We start from the raw sequence: 23,089 nt of genomic DNA, 5'->3' as shown, positions 1-23,089 counted from the left end.
TGCGGTGTGCAGGCTTCTCATCGTGGTGGCTTCTCTTGTTGTGGCGCACGGGTTTAGGTGCTCCGTGGCATGTGGGATATTCCCAGACCAGAGCTCGAACCCGTGTCCCCTGCATTGGCAGACAGATTCTTAACCACCGTGCCACCAGGGAAGTCCAAGGGGACTTTTAACACCACATCATCCTCGCTCTCCCAGACTTTGCTTTTCTTCATCTCAGTTTCCCTACAGTCCTCACTTTCCAGAGTTGAGAGGCTCAAATGTTTAAGCAATAATGCCAGGACAGCCTTAGCATCTGTGGAAAGAAATGAAGACCATCCGAAAGAGAACAAACAAAGATTATTTATTCCCAACTTGCTATAGCCAGGGAATCAGCCACCATCTGTTGCCTTTGGCAGAGACTCCAATGCAAGCAGGGCGGTGGGACAGCTTTATAGTGGGAAAAAGGGAAGGCTTCAGGCATACCCTGACTGAGGCTGTTTGCACAGGAAAGCTGGAGGCGGGCTAAGCAGAAGCAGGCTGTCCTATGTGATTGGTTAGGGAGCTTGTTTGGCTTTCTTTCATCGATCCTAAATTGGAAGGGAGGGAATAAGGAAGCTGGCAGTTATTGACCAAATCCTGATGGTTTGGGCTTGATTGATGCAGGCATTGTGGTTTGGCTTCGGGCTGGTGGCTGCAGAGCTTGTGGGTCAGAGTTCTATTGTCGAATATGGTCTGGCCATTGTTCGTTTGTATATCTAGTCTCTCATGTCCCTCGTCATCCGTCTACTGGCAAGGTTAGGTGGAACTGATGGGGTCTGGATTAAATGGCAGAAATGCACAGAGAGGTCTTTCAGAGGAACTAGCTGGGTTCTTCTTTCCTTCTTTCTTCAGCGTGAGGGTGGTGCTGTCTTGGACACCATAGCTCATCAAACTCCACCCATCCTGCAGGACTTGGCCTTGGAACTCTAGCTGTTGCTCCTCTCTGAGCAGCCCCTCCTTGACTTCAATCTGCAGCTTCAGGCTCAGGACAAGGCTATTAGGGTAAATGGCATAGGCGTGGCTCCCACCACTGGGATTCTTCACAAAGACCTGGATCTCAGGGGAGATGGTCTGCAGCAGACAGATGCGAGTGTCGGAGAAAACCCCGTAATCGGCCAAGGAGTACTGGCTACTGAGGAGCTGTCGCTCCCCACCGGGCTCCTGGAAGGACAGACGCTGTAGGGATGTGGAGCCCAGGTTCCACTGGATCTTCCTTTTAACCTTCTTTATGGAGTCATAAGGGTTCACCATGATGATGAAATCCGAGGAACCCCACTCCTCCACTGTCAGTTGGATGTCTCGTGCCCCCTGGAAGGGAGAGGACAAAGAGGGGTTAAGTCCACACCTCTCTGTCTGAGTACAAAAGTGCCCTTTACCTGTCCTCATCTTTACAACGACAGCAGCAGCTGCAAACATTTAGGGGGTTCCAATCACCTTCCAGGCCCTGTGCTGGGTGCCGTTCATCCTCTTCTTAATGTATTTTATTCTCACAGCAGCCCTATGAGGTTGGTTCTGCTATTAGCCCATTTTACAGATGAGGAAACTGTGGCTGAGCAGGGTTATGCCATTTATTGACCATCACAAAAGTAGTGAGGAGCAGAGCAGGTATTTGTTTGTTTGTTTTTCTTCCACATCTTTATTGGAGTATAATTGCTTTACAATGTTGTGTTAGTTTCCGCTGTACAACAAAGTGAATCAGCTATATGTATACATATATCCCCATATCCCCTCCCTCTTGAGCCTCTCTCCCACCCTCCCTATCCCACCCCTCTAGGTGGTCACAAAGCATCGAGTTGATCTCCCTTTGCTATGCAGCAGCTTCCCACTAGCCATCCATTTTACATTTGGTAGTGAATATATGTCAATGCTACTCTCTCGCTTCATCCCAGCTTCCCCTTCCCCACCCCCCATGTCCTCAAGTCCGTTTTCTACGTCTGCGTCTTTATTCCTGCCCTGCCACTAGGTTCATCAATACTGCTTTTTCATATTCCATATATATGCGTTAGCATACAGTATTTGTTTTTCTCTTTCTGACTTACTTCACTCTGTATGACGGACTCTAGGTCCATCCGCCTCACTACAAATAACTCGATTTCGTTCCTTTTTATGGCTTAGCAATATTCCACTGTACATATGTGACACATCTTCTTTATGCACTCATCTGTTGGTGGACATTTAGGTTGCTTCCATGTCCTGGCTATTGTAAATAGTGCTGCAGTGAACATTATAGTACATGTATCTTTTTGAATTATGGTTTTCTCAGGGCATATGCCCAGTAGTGGGATTGCTGGGTCATATGGTAGTTCTATTTTTAGTTTTTTAAGGAACTTCCATACAGTTCTCCATAGTAGCTCTATCAATTCACATTCCCACCGACAGTGCAGGAGGGTTCCCTTTTCTCCACACCCTCTCCAGCATCTATTGTTTCTAGATTTTTTGATGATGGCCATTCTGACCGGCGTGAGGTTTGTGGTTTTGATTTGCATTTCTCTAATGATTAGTGATGTTGAGCATCTTTTCATGTATTTGTTGGCCATCTGTATGTCTTCTTTGGAGAAATGTCTATTTAGGTCTTCTGCCCACACGAGCGGGTATTTGAACTGAGGTCAGCCAGACTCCAAAGTCTGTTCTTCACCACCGGAGGCCACACTCAAGGGCCTGAGAGCCCCAGATGTCTGAAGAGCAACATCTGGAAGGTGCTGGGGGAGGGGAATGGTGGGCCGACCTCTAGCTGATCCTTTTAAGAAGGAATATAGGCCCAGCATTGCCAAGTCTTCTGATTTGTCAAGATAAAAATCTTTTCGTGATGGTTTTTATATTCAGGAAAAATCCAAAAGCATATACTTTTCAGCCCATCTGTGGGCCTCATATGGCTGGTGGGTCCCCAGTTTGTAATCTCTGCTCCTTATTAGGGAGCCCCTGATTCTGCTTCTGCCTTCTGCTCTAAGCACCTCAGTCTTTTGCACACAACTGTAGTCCTTTGCCCCTCATCCCCTACCCTGACCCTCTCCCTGGATGGAGTACCCTTTGTCCTGAGTGTCTACATCCGTCCTTGGCTTTTAGGGCCCACCTCATGCCTTAATTTTTTCAAGGAATCTTCCTTGGTGACTTATGATGATGACATTTATTTTCCGATTCCGCAGCCCCACAAAGACCTGGGTGTGAGTTCTGGCTCTGCTGCTTCTTAGCAGTGTGACCTTGGTTAATTCACTTTACCTCTCTGAGCCTCAATCTCCTCATCTGTAAAATGGGGATAGTAACGATAAAGATAATAATACTACTTGACCTTTCTATTTTATAGACTTGTCCCTGAACAAGTGCTATGCAAATCATAAAGCAAAGCATAATAGATTATTATGTTCTTTACCTGTACTGTGGGTTTGGCATCACATTATAATATTATATGGCAGTTTTTTGTTTTCTGAGTATCTTCTCTGGTGATTCTATTTAGCAGTTTTGTGCAAGTTTGCTTCCATCTGGCAAGTTTCTTAAGGGTTGTGGCCATGTCTTATTTCTGAACCATTGTTGCCCCCTTGGTCACCCCCCATCAACCCCAAGCCTGGTGCTGGCACAAAACACCTGATTGAATTGACTTGCCTGGGCTCAGCTTATGCAGAGAATGACTGAGAGCCAAGAATCCCAGTGATTCTTTGGTAGGTTATGGGAAGAAGAAAAAACAGGAAAACAAGAATTTGACGATAAGGAACCTGAAGCTCAGACAGTTGAATAATTTCCCCAAGTTCACAGAGCTGGTAGGTGGTGCAGCCAGGCCTCAAACTGACACTAAAGTCCTCTTGGCTCCATCGACACAGAATTAAATACTATGCAGTTATCTCATTCTGAGCTTCAAGCTCCTGGCATCCCAGAGAGGAGCCATTACCTTCACGTTCCATCTGGGGACTGGGTTATCGTAGTTGTCATAGCAACAGTCCTGTTTCAGGCACTGGCAGGCCCTCTGAGCGACTATGTCCCATCTGTAGCCTTTTGCCACATTGTGGGTGGGGTCAGCCGGATCCAGGATGATAGGCCTGCAACACAGAGAGAAGGCGCCCAGGTTCTTTCTGGTTTGGAGGCCCGCAAGCCAGAAAGAAACCTTCTTGGCAATCATCTGAGCATCTGCTATGTCCAGGGCCCAGGATTGTCAGTCTAGGAGGGCCCAAAAACATTGCCGGAGAGTAACAGAATGGAGAGGATTCTGTTTCCAAGAATTCCTCTTGGGTAGAGTGCTTTAGGTGTTTGCAAGGAATTTTTGAGGTGTACGGAGGGTGGGAGCTCCAAAGGCATGCTGGAACAGTAACAGTGGCCCACTCAGGCAGGTGGGCCTCAAGTTCAGAGCCTTCATTTTGCTGAACAGGCTACATAAGTGAGTTCAAGGCTAGAGCTGCTGAATTGCTTTGGATGACAGTAACACCACCACCACTATTTACTGATGTTTATTGAGGCATGGGCTCAAACCCTATGTGAATTAACCTATTTTAATCCCTACAGCAATTCTATAAGGTAGGGCCTATGATGATGATGATGGTGATGATGATTTTCCCCCATTTTACAGATGAGGAAACTGAGGCACAGACCTCCCTAGGTTATCCCTAGGGATTCTTACCCATCTCCTCTGCCTCAACAGAGGAGAGGTTGGGCTGTCTCCAAGCATCTCTCCTCTAGGTAAATGTTGAATAAATACTTTAAAGAATATTGGCTTGAAGGGGGTCTAATAGCCTATTTGGGTTGCTTGGGGTGACCACATGTGCTGGATGGCAAGCCCATGATCAAGACCTGGCCCTTGTACTCCAGGAGCTTTTGACTTAGGTGGGAGCTGAGATTTTTATCTAAGTGACACAACATGATAGCAGGCTACTGACATGAACTAGACACCTTAGGCTCCATGTTCTCAACTCCCAACATCCCTGACTCCCTGAATGGTCCTGCCTCATTTAGAGTAATAACACGCTGACCTATGGGGTGGGGTCATCTGACCCAAAGTGACCCACCAGGTGACCTGATATGCAGGCCCTGTGCCCAGAGATCAGACTTGTTCCCTCTGGAGTTTGGACCAGGAATGATGGAGGTTCCTCATCAACTAGGAGTAAGAGGGGAGCCGAACAGGTGTGGAGAGAGAAGCAGTGAGAGGAAAGGGAGCACGTGGGCAATAAGAGTGAGCAACAGAGAGAAGGGGAGTCTATAGATTTGCCTCAGGTCCCAGTGGTTTTCCAAGGTCAATTTTCTGGGCATCCTTACAATAAATCCTCTTTTCATTAGGAGGCCAGGTTTTTCTCCGTTGTAAAAAAAGACCCGACACTCACATAAGGGAATAATAAACAACCTTGCGATATTGCTTGCATTGACCTAAAACTTCTAATGTAAAGAGATGTCCCAGGCTGGGTTCCCCCAGAAGCAGATCCTAAGATCAGGATTTGAGTGCAAGTCATTTATTTGGAAGGAGATACCAGGAAGCACCAATAAGAGAGTGGGAAAGTGAGACAGGGAAGGGAAGGATGCCAGTAAAGGGTATGTGTCAAGGTGATTACCACTGTGAGCAACTGGGGGCTAGTCCCCCAGGCTGGACTCTGGGAAGTAGTAGAGAACATGTGTCCCAAAGAGAGTCCCTCCATCTGAGATGGGAGGGAGCTGGGGTATTTATACACCAACTTCCACCAGTCACTGGGGGAAGCTGAAAACCCACAGGCAAAGGGACGCAGGTGCTGACAGCTGGAGGTTGAACCAGCCTTCCTGGAAACAGTAAAGGCCCAGGGGATACGAATGGGTACAGGCAGCATGTGCTACAACATTTATCTGGCATCTACCATAGGCTAGATACTGTAGGCCCTTTACAAATATTTTGTCTGACTCTCCCAACAGTCCTGCATGTTTGGTGCCAATTACTCCTGTTTTACAGATGAGGAATAGAGATGAGAAAATGGTGGAGCTGGGCTTACACTTGGGTCTCCCTGGTTCTTTCCAGTTTCCCGTGCTGTCACGAAAAAGCTAAGGTAGCTTAGCTTTTCTGAAATGTTTTTCTGAAATGGTCTTCTGAGGGCAAGAGGGCTAAGGTAGGGTGGGGTGGTGGCTCGAGGAACAAGGAAAAGGCTTATAGCCCCTAAGGTCCTTGCAATTTTGAAAGGCAGTCAACTTGAGATGTCAAGTGTGTCAGGGTGAGATATCAGCTTTCCTACTTAATAAAGCCCACCCAGAAAACTCGATACCACCTTTCCCTTAATTCTCTTTCTTTTTCTCTTTGAGATGTGGTTGGCATGCAGTGATCTAGTACCTCTCTTTTTTGAGCTGTTTTCTGACAAAGTCCTCAATGATCGGGTTCTGGAACGTGTAGTAGTTGGTCCAGTAGATACAGAGTAACTTATACTGCTGAAGTAGTCTCATCACGGTGGCCAGGCCGTTGTCCAACCCGAAACATGCCTCCTCCTGAGTACCCACTTCCCAGGCATAGATGGTCAGTAGCTCGAGGGCATAGAGAGGGGGTAGCTTGGCCCTAAGGCACCAGGATTTCACGCACTGTTGAAAGACATGGGAAGAGAGAGCGAGACCCCAAGATTCCTTATAAGGATGACATTGAACCAGAAACTAGAAAAATCCAAGTTGTGGTCCCAGCTCTGCTACCTAATGGCTGCGTAGTCTTGGCCAAGTCACTTTCCCTCTCTGGCCCTAAATGGGTTTCTCCATTTTAGAATTAAGCAGCTAGGTTACTCCAGTTGGTTTCAAACTGTGCTTGACATAACTCCCGGAAATTGAGTGATAAAGGGGTGTCCCAAGGAGTGAGCAGGTTGGGCTCTGTCATCAGCACGCCAGCCTAAGCAGCTCCATTTTAATCTATTTAGGCTTCTGAAAGATTTCTTTTTTTTTTTTTTGCAGTATGCGGGCCTCTCACTGTTGTGGCCTCTCCTGCTGCGGAACACAGGCCCCGGGTGCGCAGGCTCGGCGGCCATGGCCCACGGGCCCAGCCGCTCCGCGGCACGTGGGATCCTCCCATACCGGGACACGAACCCGCGTCCCCTGCATCGGCAGGCGGACTCTCAACCACTGCGCCACCAGGGAAGCCTGGCCTTGTTTATAAAACTATTCAGAATGATGGCTTAATATTCACAAAGTGTCTTTATTAAGTTCCTTTTCAGGAATATGTAGCGTTTACATACGTTCAAAAAATCTGTCCTCCTTCCTACCAGGATAGAATTAGATAAATCAAGAATAAATCGGAACTTTCTTGGTGGCTCAGTGGTTAAGAATCCACCTGCCAATGCAGGGGACATGCGTAGGAGCCCTGGTCCAGGAAGATCCCACATGCCACACAGCAACTAAGCCTGTGCGCCACAACTACTGAGCCTGCGCCCTGGAGCCTGCGAGCCACAACTACTGAAGCCCGCGCGCCTAGAGCCCGTGCTCCGCAATGAGAGGCCACCGCAATGAGAAGACCGCGCACTGCAACGAAGAGTAGCCCCAGCTCGCTGCAACTAGAGAAAGCCCACGGGTAGCAACGAAGGCCCAACGCAGCCAAAAATAAATAAATAAATTTAGTTTTTTTGAAAAAAGAATAAATCAAAAGTATAAGTAAACTTGTATTCATGTCAGAAATTTCATCCAATTAGGTATGATAATCCCACGGTTAAGAATCAGACACAGGGAATTCCCTGGTGGTCCAGTGGGTAGGACTCATCCTTTCACTGCAGGGGGCACGGTTCCATCCCTGTCAGGGGAACTAAGATCCCGCATGCCGCGTGGCATGGCCAAAAAGGAAAAAAAGGATCAGACAGAAAAGGACAAATATTGTATGACTCCACTTATAAGAGGTCCCTAGAGCGGTCAAGTTCATAGAGATAGAAAGTAGAATAGAGATTACAGGGCTGGAGGGAGGGTAGAATGGGAGGTTATTGTTTAATGGGTATAGTTTCTGTTTTGGATGATAAAAAAAAGTTCTGGAAATAATGGTGATATTTACACAACATTGTGAATGTAATTAATGCCACTGACTTGTACACTTAAAATGGCCAAAGACAAAAAACCCTCCAAAACAAAACAAAAAAACAACCAAACAAAACACTTATGTCAAAAGCTCAGCCAAAACACTGGGGAAAGCCCCATCTTTTTCCCAAAATGGAACTGAATTAAATACTTCAAAAGATAGAACATAAACATCAGCTTGTTGGTAAATTAAAACACAAAAGAAATCAAGGACAGCTCTTCACATGCGGAAATGATGCTCAAAAGTCCCTCTTGGAAACTGATACTGTTGCAAGGCTTATGAAAGCCCAGAATTATAGATAGTCAAAGTAACACTTTTTAGTTTGTCATGAGCATGCACAAACTTGGGCATCTCTGAGATCAGTGATATTCTTACAGTTAAGATTTGGTGACTAGAACCCAGAGAAGCTCACTTACATGTTCCTTGGTCCCTGACCCCAGTAGATGAGTTGGTAAGAATCATAAAATAATTTTGAACCATGAAAGTGAACGACAACTCCTGTGATGTTACGTTTCCAGACAAAAATGAACTATCAACCTTTTTAGCATCACGGGATTCTAGTTTTGTTTAACATACAACATGAATTCTTTGTGTCCTTAAGTATTGATCAACAAACACATCTCGTAACACTTAGCTACATAAAAGTTCTCAAATAAAAGAAAACATCAAATTAATAATACTGAATCAGGGACTTTCCTGGTGGCACAGTGGTTAAGAATCCGCCTGCCAATGCAGGGGACACGGGTTCGAGCCCTGGTCAGGGAAGATCCCACATGCCGCGGAGCAACTAAGCCCACGCGCCGCAACTATTGAACCTGCGCTCTAGAGCCCATGAGCCACAACTACTGAAGCCCGCGCGCCTAGAGCCCGTGCTCTGCAACAAGAGAAGCCACTGCAAGGAGAAGCCCGCGCACCGCGACGAAGAGTAGCCCCCGCTCGTCTGCAACTAGAGAAAGCCTGGGCGCAGCAACAAAGAACCAACACAGCCAAAAATAAATAAATAATAATACTGAATCAAAAAACTGCTTCAAAAAACCATATGCAGACAAATTCTTGTCTTAGAGGCAGAAACTTTTGGGGTTTTTTTGTTTGCTTGTTTGTTTGTTTTTGGCCACATGGGGATCTTGGTTCCCTGACTAGGAATCAAACCTGTGCCTCCTGCAGTGGAAGCATGGAGTCTTAACTACTGGATCGCCGGGGAAGTCCCTTAGTGGCAGAGACTTGAACAAAGAAAGGGCTATAGAAGTAAAGCTGATACGTTGTTCTGTGGACATTACAATATGTGCAAGTCATATACAGGAAGAAAACACTTTGTACACTTAGACAGACAGACAAACAAAGCAAACAGATCATTTTGTTGAGTTCTAGCTCTCCAAATCCACAAAACCTTGGATCAATTCCTCAAAACCTTGGATCAATTCCTCTTAAGTGACTGACTGACCAAAAAAACCAATTTCATTCTTGGCTTCAGTGATGCTAACATCTGAAGATACATCACAACCTTGGTAGAAGTGATAATCATGTAAGAAAACGACTGCTTTTCCACCATAAACATACCAACTATAAACTAACTTTGGTAATATTCTGATTTTTATCTTTAAATACTTTTTTTTTCTTTTTGGACTGGACTGGTCTTTCTAAAAGCTGACCCTTACCATTTTTTAAAAAATAAGAAAGCATCTTTTTTCTTTCTTTCTCATTTTTTGTTTGTTTCTGAGTCTTCCTTTCATAAGTTCAGATGACATGTTCATCTGGGTAGTTTGAAATATACCTGGTACCATGCAGACATCATATGTGAAATCTAAAAAGTAGCTGCTGTGGATGTACTCACTCAGTAATGATCACGAGACTCAGGAACTCAATCATTTGGAGGGGGAATTGGTGCAGTGTGGAATTAAACGAATTTTTCCGCTTGTTAGTCCTTAATCAGCTGAGATTAATGTCCAGAGAGCCCAGAGAAGTTGGCCTTAGCCAGCACTGGACTTTAGCTGGACCATTACAAGCACTCGTTCTTCGAAATACAGTATGTTTCTCATTTCTCTCCTTCCTCCTCTGTTTCTTTCTCCTCCCCCTCCTCTCCTTCCTCCTTCTTCATCTTCATCTTCTGCCATGTTCACATTTTAAAAGGTGAGCCTTGGGCTTCCCTGGTGGCGCAGTGGTTGAGAGTCTGCCTGCCGATGCAGGGGACACGGGTTCGTGCCCCGGTCTGGAAAGATCCCACATGCCGCGGAGCGGCTGGGCCCGTGAGCCATGGCCGCTGAGCCTGCGCGTCCGGAGCCTGTGCTCCGAACGGGAGAGGCCACAACAGTGAGAGGCCCGCGTACCGCAAAAAAAAAAAAAAAAAAAAAAAAGGTGAGCCTTCTCTCGCACCCCACCTCCATTGCCTCTTGGTGCAGTTTCCCGAGATGACAGATATGGTTCCTGCCTTTTTCTTCCCCTCCCTCCTCCATCTTCCGCTCCTACCGCCAGCCTGGCAGCCTCCTCACCTCCAGGTACCAGTGTTTTACCAGCCGCAGGAGGCTCTTCAGCTTGGCGGGCCGGCGTTTCACGAAGTTTCTCTGCAGCTCGCTGAAGGATGGGGAGAAATGTCCAGGGGAACCGCAGGCCTTAATCAGACTCACATAGACCTCTGGGGAGGGATGAGAGTTGGGAACAGAAGGCCCTGAAGAGAGAGGAGGCGAAGGGGAGAGAGTGAGGGCTCAGGAAGCCCCAGGTTGCTGACTACTCCATGGGGCAGAGACTGGTAATTATTGGAGTATCTCTCCAGGGAGACCTGGGACCACATAGCTTAAGAGACTAACAGTTTGCCTTCTTGGTTGTCCTTCCGGAGAATCAAAAGTGAGTTTTCCAGAAACAGACTCACAGGCATAGAGAACAGACTTATGGTTACCAAAGGGGGAGGGTGGGTGGGGGAGGGATGGATTGGGAGTTTGGGATCAGTAGATGCAAACTATTATGCATAGGATGGAGAAACAACAAGGTCCTACTGTACAGCACAGGGAACTAGATTCAATATGCTGTGATAAAACATAATGGTGTATATTATGGATAACTGACTCACTTTGCTGTACAGCAGAAATTAACACAACATTGTAAATCAACTAGACTTCAATAAAATACACTTTTTTAAAGTGGGTTTTCTATTCCTCAGGCTACTCAAGGACTATTGTCCTCTCTTGATGTGCCCAACACCCTCAGTTTCCCTTAATGTCTGTTTTGGATCTCTCAGCGATTTATATGAAGCTTCCATCACCATAGGGAAGGACTAATTCCATATAAGAAAGCTGGGCTCAGAGAGCACGTTTGCTGAAGGGTGGGGCGTACATCACTAACACTTATGCCTCCCACTGTCTCTTTCTGGCTCAGATGGGACCCCAATTCTGACACTTCCTCCATGGAGCAACTCCCAGCAGCCACTCTAGTTAAGAGGAGCCAGTGCACCAGATGAAAGCTGGATCATCTGAGCTTGTAGCTGATACCGTTACTAGTGCCATCGGTGCTCCTGGGAAGCAGCTCTCAGCCAATGGCTGATGGGAAGCAGAAGCTGGTGGATGAAACACTCAACAACCCACTGGGGAGACGTGCTCTGCACTTTTCCCAGAGCTCTGCAGGGCACAAGCCCAGCTGCTCAGCACGGTGACTAGTTCAACCTGCATCTTGTCGTGCTCCCCGCCTTCCGTCTCACTCCCCTGCTTCCCCACCAGCATCTCCTGGGACTGCTTATCCTCACATGCCTGTCTCAGGCTCTGCTTCCGGGAAAGCACAGACAATGACAGGCCCCGCCCCCGGGGTAAATGTTTCAGAAGCTCCCAGGGTTGCTCTTACTCCTTCCCCTCCATGGCTCTCACTTCCTCTCCAATCATATATTTATCTGTGTGATTCTTTGATAAATCTGTTTCCTAAGTTGAGCCACAGGACAGCCAGAGTTGAGTCAGTCCCAGGCACTGTGGTCACCCAGCACCCAGCACAGGACATGGGTTGAATGGGTGAATACAGGTGTCTGCACGTGGCCACGAAGGAGAGGTGAGGAAGCTGCGGGTCCCCCGGGAGGGTGGTCGTGTGAGTCTGGTGGGCTTCCGCTTACCCAGGACCCTGTAGGCCGGCACGATGGTGACAGTGATGGGCTCCGCAGTCTCCCAGGACTGGATGGTGAAGGCGACAGCAGAGTGGACTCCCTGGACCAGCCTCAGGTCCTGGAGCTGGAGGCTCAGGAGGTCCTGGCAATACCTGAGCTTTTCACATAGCAGGCTCAGAACGTCGTCGTGGTGCCTGGCCTCCTCCTGGAAGCTGTGGAAACCACTCAGGAGCATCACCAGCTCCACCTCTGAGCTGTCCCTGAGCACTGTGCCGTTCCCGAAGGAGCCCACCTGCAGAACACAGAGTCCCGTCACCCCAAGGCCACTGCCTGGACCAGGCAATCCCTGAAGCTCTTTCCACAGATGATCGCCACCGCCCTGAGGGATGGGTGGGGAGTATTTCCTTTTTTAAAAATTATTTATTTATTTATTTTTGGCTGCATTGGGTCTTCTTTGATGCGTGCGCGGGCTTTCTCTAGCTGTGGTGAGCGGGGGCTACTCTTCATTGCGGTGCACGGGCTTCTCATTGCATTGGCTTCTCTTGTTGCGGAGCACGGGCTCTAGGCGTGCTGGTTTCAGTAGTTGTAGCACGCAGGCTCAGTAGTTGTGGCTCGGTGCCTCTAGAGCGCAGGCTCAGTAGCTGTGGCGCATGGGCTTAGTTGCTCCGCAGCATGTGGGATCTTCCCTGACCAGAGATCGAACCCGTGTCCCCTGCATTGGCAGGCAGATTCTTAACCACTGTGCCACCAGGGAAGTCCGGGTGGGGAGTATTAACATCCCTTCTTTACAGGAGACAAAGCGGGGATGTGGAGAGGCAAGCCTCTCGTCCAGGGTCACACAGTGGGTGCTTCCAACCAGGCAGCCAGACTCCACAGCCCACGCTTCTTATTTACTCCACTGCCTCGCTTCCAAGACTCAGCCTTATCTGCACAGTGATCCCCACTCCAAGGGAACAGTCATCCTCCACAGGGTGGTGGTTGGAGGATTCTGGCGGGGGCGGATGTCTGAATAATTTCATGACATTAAAAAGGAGGGCACAGGGGGCTTCCCTGGTGGCACAGTGGTTGAGAGTCTGCCTGCCCATGCAGGGGACACGGGTTCGTGCCCCGGTCCGGGAAGATCCCACATGCCACGGAGTGGTTGGGCCCGTGAGCCATGGCCGCTGAGCCTGCGTGTCCGGAGCCTGTGCTCCGCAATGGGAGAGGCCACAACAGTCAGAGGCCCGCGTACCGCAAAAAAAAATACAAACAAAAAGGGGGGCACAGGGACTTCCCTGGTGGTCCAGTGGGTAAGACTCCGCCCCCCCCCCCAATGCAGGGTGCCCAGGTTTGATCCCTGGTTGGGGAACTAGATCCTGCATGCATGCCGCAGCTAAGAAGTCTGCATGCCGCAACTAAGATCCCGCCTGCGGCAACTCAGACCTGGCACAGCCTAAATTAATAAATAAATGAAGAAATAAATATCTAAAACATAAAATAAAATAAAAATAAAAACGGGGGCACAGGATTGCCTGGTGGATGAGAACCGCGGGCTGGGGAACGGGGCCGCCTGACCTTTACCTCGCCCCGTGCCCCTGTTTCTCAGTTGCATCATCCTCTGAACGCTGCTCATCTGGAACCTCAGAGTAATGACGGCACATGAGTCACTGGCTGATTGGGAGGATTCGACGAGACAATGTGTGCCAAGGGCTTACCGTGGTGCCTGGCACACAGGAAGTCAGCAATATATCTCTCTTCCTTCTCCTGCTCTACTCGACTTAGATCATCTCCTCTGCTGCCTGGAGTTCAGCGTCCCCATCTGAATTGAAGGAGCCTGAGCTGGATGATTTTGAAAGGGTCTTTTTGATGTTCTGAGATCCTAAACTTGCTCTCCAGCGCTGTGGCCTCCGGTATACAAAGTCCCCCAACTCTCTGGCCTTCTCTCTTTCTCACTCCAGGTCGGGAGGTGGAATTGCCAGGGATGCCTCAGACCTCAGGTCGGCTACCTCTGGTGGTGGGTGGAGTCGAGGAGCATTGATGATGACCCAGCTGCCGCCAGTTGAGCCCTCGCTGTGCCTGGCACCACTGAAAGCCCTTTATACACACAATGTCTTTGAATCCTCACCCCCATTAATTGAGGTGGGGGGACTAGTATAATTATCCCCATTGTACACATGAGAAAAGGAGGGCAGTTGGGGGTTAATCAACTTGCCATGGGCTCACAGCCAGGACTGATAGTCACAGTCAGATAGAGGGTCAGAACACCAGGTGTGGTGGTTCTACCTCTTTCTTCCCTGTGACCCAAGTCTATGTGGCAGGCCCTGCTTCTGTGCAGGAGTCCGCCATCTTTTGTTTCCTCTTCCTTTCCCATTTTCTTTCTCCACCTGCGTTCGGACTCAGCGTTTCTGCCCTACGTGAGAGGGTTGGGAACGGCACTCTGGGTGCGGATGAAGAGCACATCCCGCTGAAAGCTGTGCCTGTGCTGCCCTTCCCACCTTTTCCAGTGGTAAGATACAGGCAGAGAGGGAAGAGCGTTCTATATAACAGGCTTCATGACTTGCTTCAGTCCAAACCTATTCAAACCCAAGGACAAGCATTGACTCTTGTGGACCAGCACAGCTTACCAGATTTTCAGGGGTGGGGGGAGGGTTTAAAGCCCAAATAAAGTGTTAATTTCTCGTTGGCCAGGGGGCACAAGCCGCCTACACAGGGTGGGCAGGTAGCTCCCTCAGCATCCAAACTCCCTCTGTGGGGAAATGAAACCCACGGGGTCATCTGGAGGAAAGGTGCAGTTTCATTACACCCATACAAAGGGAGTAGAGTCATAAGATTTATTACTTTCAAAAATAGATAACTGGGCTTCCCTGGTGGCGCAGTGGTTGAGAGTCTGCCTGCCCATGCAGGCGACACGGGTTCGTGCCCCGGTCCGGGAAGATCCCACATGCCGCGGAGCGGCTGGGCCCCGTGAGCCATGGCCGCTGAGCCTGCGCGTCCGGAGCCTGTGCTCCGCAACGGGAGAGGCCGCAACAGTGAGAGGCCCGCGTACCGCAACAGAAAAAAAAAAAAGAGAGAGATAACTAATGAGAACCTACTGTATAGCACAGGGAACTCTACTCAATGCTCTGTGGTGACCTAAATGAGAAAGAAATCTAAAAAGGAGGGGATATATGTATACGTACAACTGATTCACTTTGCCGTACAGCAGAGACTAACACAACATTGTAAAGCAGCTATACTCCAACCAAAATTAATTTAAAAAATTTTTTTAATGATTTATTACTTACAGATCCCAGAAGCAAGGGGACACAGTGAGCCGGGGGAAGGGCAGTCTTCCACCCCAGGTCACAAGCCAGCAGGAGATAGAGCAGGGTAGCAAGCACCTAGTACTTACAAAGTGATTGGGGCAGAGGTTACTAACTTTTCACAGGCTTAACTCTAAGTGGTTTTTTTTTTAACACCTCTATTGGAGTATAATTGCTTTACAATGGTGTGTTTCTGCTTTATAACAAAGTGAATCAGTTATACATATACATATGTTCCCATATCTCTTCCCTCTTGCGTCTCCCTCCCTCCCACCCTCCCTATCCCACCCCTCTAGGTGGTCACAAAGCACCGAGCTGATCTCCCTGTGCTATGCGGCTGCTTCCCACTAGCTATCTATTTTATGTTTGGTAGTGTATATATGTCCACGCCACTCTCTCACTTTGTCACAGCTTACCCTTCCCCCTCCCCATATCCTCAAGTCCATTCTCTAATAGGTCTGTGTCTCTATTCCCGTCTTACCCCTATGTTCTTCATGACCTCCTTTTTTTTTTATTTCTTAGATTCCATATATATGTGTTAGCATATGGTATTTGTGTTTCTCTTTTTGACTTACTTTACTCCGTATGACAGACTCTAGGTCCATCCACCTCGCTACAAATAACTCAATTTCGTTTCTTTTTATGGCTGAGTAATATTCCACTGTATATATGTGCCACATCTTCTTTATCCATTCATCTGTTGATGGACACTTAGGTTGCTTCCATGTCCTGGCTATTGTAAATAGAGCTGCAATGAACATTTTGGTACATGACTCTTTTTGAATTATGGTTTTCTCAGGGTATATGCCCAGTAGTGGGATTGCTGGGTCGTATGGTAATTCTATCTGTAGTTTTTTAAGGAACCTCCATACTGTTCTCCATAGTGGCTGTATCAATTTACATTAAAAAAAAATTTTTTTTAAACCCTCTTAGCTCTACATTTAAAAAAAGTTTTATTTATTTATGTTTTTTGGCCACACAGTGCAGCATGCAGAACTTCCCTGACCAGGGATCGAAACTGTGCCCGCTGCAGTGGAAGCTCAGAGTCTTAACCACTGGACCACCAGGGAAGCCCACTCAGTGGTTATATTAAAAGGTTCCACCGAAGAAGGCAAAGCAGGAACCTGTGGGGATACCCTAAACCTACCTAAAAGTCCAGACTCTGAACATTTGGTGTTAGTCGGGTCACCATACTGTAAAATGCCTAGGCAGCCACTCAGAAAAACAAAATCGTTTTCCTCAAAATTTGTTTTCCTCATCACACCTTTCTAGTTTTGACCTTCTTGCATTATTATCCTAGCTAGGACAGGAGGTGACATGATGCAGCTGCAGGAAGGGCTTGGGGAAAAAAAGCTCAGTGAGGGCAGCCTGGAGTGGAGTAAGATAGATCCTGGTTGAAATCCCAGCTTCACTACTAGCTGTGTGACCTTGGGCAAGTGACCTCACCTCTCTGAGCTTCCATTAAAAAAAATTTCCATTATCAAAAACTTTAAACAGAAAAATAGAAAGAGCATACAATGAACACTTATACATCCACCCAGATTCAACAAGTCTAAACTCTGCCATATTTCCTTCAACTAAGCCACTTTAAAGTAAATTACAGACGCTAAGGACCATCGTCCCTAAGTACTTTAGCATTTGTGTCCAACAAAAGAGAACATTTTTCCCCATAACCACAAAACTATTTAGCCTCACAGAAAAACAGTTCCCTGGGACTTCCCTGGTGGTCCGGTGGTAAAGAATCAACTTTCCAATGCAGGGAACTCGGGTTCGATCCCTGGTCAGGGAACGAAGATCCTTCATGCTGCAGGGCAACTAAGCCCGCGTGCACAACTACTGAGCTCCCACGCCTCAACGAGAGAGCCCGTGTGCCGCAAACTACAAAGCCCACACACCCTGGAGCCCACACGCCACAACTAGAAAGAGAAAACCCGCACGCCACAACTAGAGAGAAGCCCGAGCCCGCACGCTGCAACAAAAGATCCCGCATTGCCACAACTAAGACCTGACGCAGCCAAGAAAATAAATAAATAAAATAAATAAATATTAAAAAAAAATTCCCTTATATATATTATTTAACATTCTGGCCATATTGAAATTTCCCCAATTGTTCCCAAATTATATTTTACAGATGGTCCATTCACACCAAGATCCAATCAGAGACCTTGCATTGCATTTGGTCATTATGGATCTTAAATCACTGAGTTTCCATTCTGCTCATCTGTAAAATGGGAAAAGAACAGTACATACCTCACAGGGTACACAAATTAGACATAATACATGTTAAGGGGTTAGGCTAGTGCATCCAAAAAAGTACACTATTGTTATTAGCTTCCTTACTGGACTTGCTCTGGTCAAGGCAGCAGTGCATTGGGATGGAGTGTCTTGAGATGTCAGTAGCATGGGCTAGAGATAATGAGGCAACAGGTCCCAGCATCCTCAGGGATGTAGACCCACAAGCTGCATTTTGCCCAGCCCTGGCCTGGGGATGGAGGGAACCAGTCTCACCTTGACCACCTTCAGCACCCCCAATTCCTGGTCCAGCCCATGCTCCCCTTGGAAGCTCTGCTCCCTCAGGAACTGCTCCACGGTCTGCACAGTCTCCAGCACCTCTTTTTTCCACTTCTGGCTGGGATGCAGGCAGTCAGTTACGAAGGAGTTCAGCCTGGAAGCTGGGGTGACAAACAGCTCCGGGAGCACTGCCATCTCTGTCTTGAGAGTACCACTGGTGGCTAGATATATACCCACACACCTACCCAGCTCCTGGCACACACACTCTTCTTTAAGGGGACTCCTCCTCAGCTGTGGAACAAAGGACCAGAGTGGAGAGGAAACAAGGGGCGTCTGGCTGACCAGGGTATCCTCTTCCTGGAGGCCGTTCACTGCAGCTGGGGTACTGAGGGACACTGTGTGAAACCACCTTCACAGGCGGGGCTTTTAATCACCCTTTCTGCTGTAGGTTTCGTTTCTCACCTCTTAGTTTCCCTTTTACAATTTGGAAACTGAAACTGGCTTGAGGATGGCCCTGGGAAAGGCAACTCCCCCAGGAGATGGGAGTTGGATGGTATCCACCAATCCCATCCCCACAACCTTGTCACCCGAAACAGGCTCAGCAAGAGCAGTGACTCACTCGAGGTTGGGCTGAACAGTGGGAATTCTAGGGTTCCGCAGAACGAACTCTGGAATTCCTGTCTGCCCTTTGCCAGACTCGTAACCTCTCTGACCCTCACATAAATAATCCTTAAAATGGGTTTAAGAATAATACCTACCCCATAGGTTGTGTGGATTAAGCGTGAGAACATTTAGCAGAGAAAACATTAAGTAAATGCAAGTATTGTTATTCCTTCATTGTATATCTAGTGAGTGCTGGCTGGGTGCCAGACATTGTGCTAAGAAGACAAGGTAAGACGTGGTTCCTGCCCCAGGGGCTCCCAGAGCAGTGGGGGAGACAGAGGAGACACAGAGAGTCCAGTGTCCTGTGTACTAGGAGAAAAGAGGGCACAGAAACCTGGTGGAAATTCAGGCAGAAGAGTTTCTTTGGGGTCACCTGTGGTGTCAGCAAACACCTGCTTGAGATGACTCTTAAAAGACTGGGAATGTGGCTAGGAGACAAAGGGCACAAGACAGGATAAGGCTGAGAAGTGTGAATGTGCCAGGTATGTGCCAGCACTCGGCTGTCAGGTCCACGTTGGCTTGGAGGGCAGGGAGGGGAGAGGTGAGAGCTGTGCCTGGACAGGTGGGCAGGGATTGAAACTCGGAATGCCATTCATTCATTCATTCAACAAACATTTGTTGAGTGCCTGCTATGTGCCACGCAGGTGTCCTGGGGATACAGCAGTGAATAGGCAAAATTCTCGGACTGCAGAGGGCTTACACTCTAATGGTGGAGACAGATAATAAACAGGATAAATAAGTAACATTATAATAATTAAGACGGTGATAAGTGCTAATCAGGAAAATAAAGCAGGGAAAGAGGTTAAAAGGTACTGACTACGTGTGGGGGATGAGAAGTGGCAACGTTTAGGGGTTCAGTCTCAAAAAAGGTGGTTAGGGAAGGTCTGAAAAGGAGACATTTGAGCAAAGACATGAAGAAGGCGAAGAGTGAGCTGTATGTATGTCAGAGGGAAGAATGAGAGAAGGTAGGACTTCCCTGGTGGTCCAGTGGGTGAGACTCCACTCTCCCAATGCAGGGGGCCCAGGTTCGATCCCTGATCGGGAAACTAGATCCCACATGCATGCCACAACTAAGAGTCTGTATGCGGCAACTAAGAAGTTCACACGCTCCAATGAAAGATCCCGTGTGCCGCAACTAAGACCTGGCTCAGTCAAAAATAAAAAAACATTTTAAAAAGTTTAAAAAATAAAAATAAATTAAAAAGGAATGGGAGAAGGAACAGCAAGTGCAAAGGCCCTGTGGCAGCAGTATGCCTGGTGGGATTGAGGAATAGCAGTGTGACTGGAATGGAATGATCAAGGCAGGAGAGTGGGAGGGGATGAGGTTTGAGTACAAGGGTAGGGGGCAAATTGTGTAGGATCTTGAAGACCACTAAGACTTTGGCTTTTACTCTGATTGAAATGGGGAGCCACTGGGGAGTTCCAAGCAGAAGAGGGACATGGATGAACTTTCATTTTAAGAGTATCACACTGGCTGTTCATGGGAAGATTGGATTAAAAGCAGAGGGTGGGGAGTGGAGGTGAGAGCAGAAGCAGGAATTCAGTTAAGAAGCTACTACAACAGTCCAGGCAAGAGATGTGGCGCCTTGGATCAGAATGGTAGCAGTGAAAGGTAGGGAGAAGTGGTATGATTCAATTTTCTTATTATGGAAAATTTCAAACATGAACAAAAGTAGAATAATACAATGAACCTCCACGTACCATCCCCCATCTTCAACAATTATCAACCTGTAGACAGTTTTTTAAATGTTTATTCAGGTCTTCTGCCCATTTTTATTTTTATTGGCCGCCCGGCACGCGGGATCTTAGTTCCCCAACCAGGGATTGAACCCATGCCCCCTGCAGTAGAAGCACAGAGTCCTAACCACTGGACCACCAGGGAAGTCCCAACCTACAGACAATCTTGTTTCAATGATATCTCCATCCACATCTCCCCTCCTGTATTATTTGGAAGTGAATCCCAGACATCATATCATTTCACTGGCTATATTTTGAGTATAAACAGGTCTTGCTAATGGATAGAGTGTGATGTGAGAGAAAAGTTAGAGTCAAGGACCACTCTAAGGCTTTTGGCCTTAGCAACTGGAAGGATGGAATTGTCCTTAACTGAGAAGGAAAGACCGGGCCAGGGCACAGTGTAGCATGAAGGTTGGGAGCTCAGCTTTGGAAGCAAACTTGAGTGTCTAGTGAGATCCCAGTTGGCTAGGGAGTTGCATATTTGAGTCTGAGTTTCAGGGACGAAGTCTGGGGTTGAGATACAAATTACCAGCATAGACATATTTAAAGCCATGAGGCTGGATGAGATCACCAAGGGAGTGAGTATAGAGCAAGACAAGAAAAGGACCAACGACTGGGTCCTGAAACACTTAATAGTATTAAGTGATTGGGGAGAGGCAAGCATCCGGCAAACAAGACTGAGAAGGAGTAGCCAGGGAGGTGGAAGAAAAATCCGGAGTGTGTTTTGATAGCCAAGTGGAAACATTGTTCTAGGAAAGAGAAAGTGATGCACTGGGTCACATATCAGCTGAATCTGCGCTGACTTTGTCCTGAGGGCAGGTGGCAAATCAGAGGAGCGACCAGAGGTGAAATGACCATTCTGGAAAGACCGATCTGGCTGCTTCTGTGGGGAGGATGGATTGCAGGGGGCAGGGGTAGATATGTAGGGAGAGGTGTCAGGACACTGTACAGTGATCCAGGTGAGAGGGAAGGTGACCCGGACTTGGCTGGAGAAGGGATGGGATTCTAGGTCTACCTTGGGGGAAGGGTGAACAGGAGTTGGTGACTATAGGTAGGAGGTGAGGGAAAAGACAGGATGACTATCAGCTCTCCGGCTTGGGTACCTGGGTAATGGATGGAGGGTACTATTAACAAAGGGAGCAAGACACAAGGAGGAGTGGGAAGTGGGGAGGTCTAGAAGGGTAGCCGCTTAAGCCAGAGAGCTTAAAAAAGTTGTCCACATTGCCTAATGCTTCCGATAAGTTCAGGAATATAGATCTGAGAGGCACTCAAGAGGCTACTGGTGATCATTGCGGGTGAAATGTAAGGGACAGCTGGGAGCAGAAGCCAGATCTTAGGTGCGGGGTTGAAGAGTAAGTTGGGTGAGGAGGATGGAGACCAGGAGTGTAGATAACACTTTCAAGAACTTTGTCGTGAAAGGGAGGAGAGAGACCAGGTGTTAGCTGAGGAAGTGGTGGGGTGGAGGGTGTTTGTTGTCTTAAATACCATTTGGGGGAAAAAAAAAAAGCCTCAATCATGACACGTTTCAACTTAAACTTTCCAACTGGCTAAACCCAAACGGAAAGAATCATATTTTTAATTACATAAATTCTAAAAGTCTCCATATTTTCAAAGTTTGGTAGTGCCTGGTCCTTAAACAGTCCTATATTATAACAATTTAAAGAGCAGTGGCAATTTCGCAAACCAAAGTCAACAATAAAGTGAGATTCCAAACATTTGTCCTATGTTTATAATGACAGATAATGAGCTGCAAGGCAATATAAAAGTTATTCAGGGCTTCCCTGGTGGCGCAGTGGTTGAGAGTCCGCCTGCCGATGCAGGGGACACGAGTTCGTGCCCCGGTCCGGGAAGATCCCACATGCCGCGGAGCGGCTAGGCCCGCGAGCCATGGCCGCTGAGCCTGCGCGTCTGGAGCCTGTGCTCCGCAACGGGAGAGGCCACAACAGTGAGAGGTCCGCATACCACAAAAAAAAATTAAATAAATAAATAAACTACTGAAAGAAAAGAACTATCAACTCAGAATACTGATGTAGCCAAGATATCCTTAAAGATTGAAGGCAAAACAAAAATGAAAATAAAACAAAGGCTGATGAAGATGAAAGAAGACAAAAGAGTTAATTATCAGGTAGCTAGATAAAAAATGATGGGAAAAGAACTTCTTCAGGCTGAAGTGAAATGACACAAGAGTTCCTAAAGTTGGAACATCTTCAGGAAGAAAGAAAGAGCCACAGAAGGGGTAGCATCTGGATAAATGAGATAGCTTAGTTTTCTCCTCTTAAATTCTTTTACTATAAGTATGAATTTTGAAGGAAAAAATTATACCACAATCTCAGAAGGTGAAGTTCAATTCATGCTGAGGTATTAATATGACAACTATAACATAAAGAACAAAGGGTAAGGAAATCTATATTGCTGTAAGACTTCTGTAATACATTTTACATTCGTCAAAGCAAAAACTGCACCCAAGGACTTCCCTGGTGGCTCAGTGGTTAAGAATCTGCCTGCTAGTGCAGGGGACACGGGTTCAAGCCCTGGTCCGGGAAGATCCCACATGCCGCAGAGCAACTAAGCCCGTGCGCCACAACTATAGAGCCCGCATCTCCCAACTGCTGAAGCCCACGTCCCTAGAAGCCTGTGCTCTGCAAGGATAGAAGCCACTGTGGTGAGAAGCCCGCGTACTGCAAGGAAGAGTAGCCCCTGCTCTCCACAACTAGAAAAAGCCCAGGCACAGCAATGAAGACTCAGTGCAGCCAAAAATAAATAAGTTAATTAATTAATCTAAAAAATTGCACCCAAGAAAGTTAAATAGGGAAGGAAGATGATATTGAAGACTAC

General features: G+C 47.4%; 1 protein-coding gene across 1 annotated transcript; it reads right to left on the bottom strand.

Moving 5' to 3' along the window:
* Positions 1–319: 319 nt before the first annotated feature.
* OASL (2'-5'-oligoadenylate synthetase like) lies at positions 320–18,142 on the bottom strand. Its single transcript, XM_027124540.1, has 6 exons — positions 17,852–18,142; positions 12,072–12,354; positions 10,474–10,649; positions 6,284–6,525; positions 3,899–4,046; positions 320–1,326 (listed from the first exon to the last, which is right to left on the bottom strand). Exons 1-6 carry the CDS (start codon positions 18,047–18,049, stop codon positions 775–777), a joined length of 1,599 nt encoding a protein of 532 aa, XP_026980341.1. The 5' UTR covers positions 18,050–18,142; the 3' UTR covers positions 320–774.
* Positions 18,143–23,089: the final 4,947 nt, after the last annotated feature.

The sequence above is a fragment of the Aethalodelphis obliquidens genome, unplaced genomic scaffold, assembly GCF_003676395.1.
Source record: "Aethalodelphis obliquidens isolate GAN/ISIS:26980383/991018 unplaced genomic scaffold, ASM367639v1 scaffold28, whole genome shotgun sequence".
Classification (NCBI taxonomy): Eukaryota; Metazoa; Chordata; class Mammalia; order Artiodactyla; family Delphinidae; genus Aethalodelphis; species Aethalodelphis obliquidens.
Note: the sequence above shows the minus strand (reverse complement) of the source record. Positions and strands in the feature narration are given on the sequence as shown.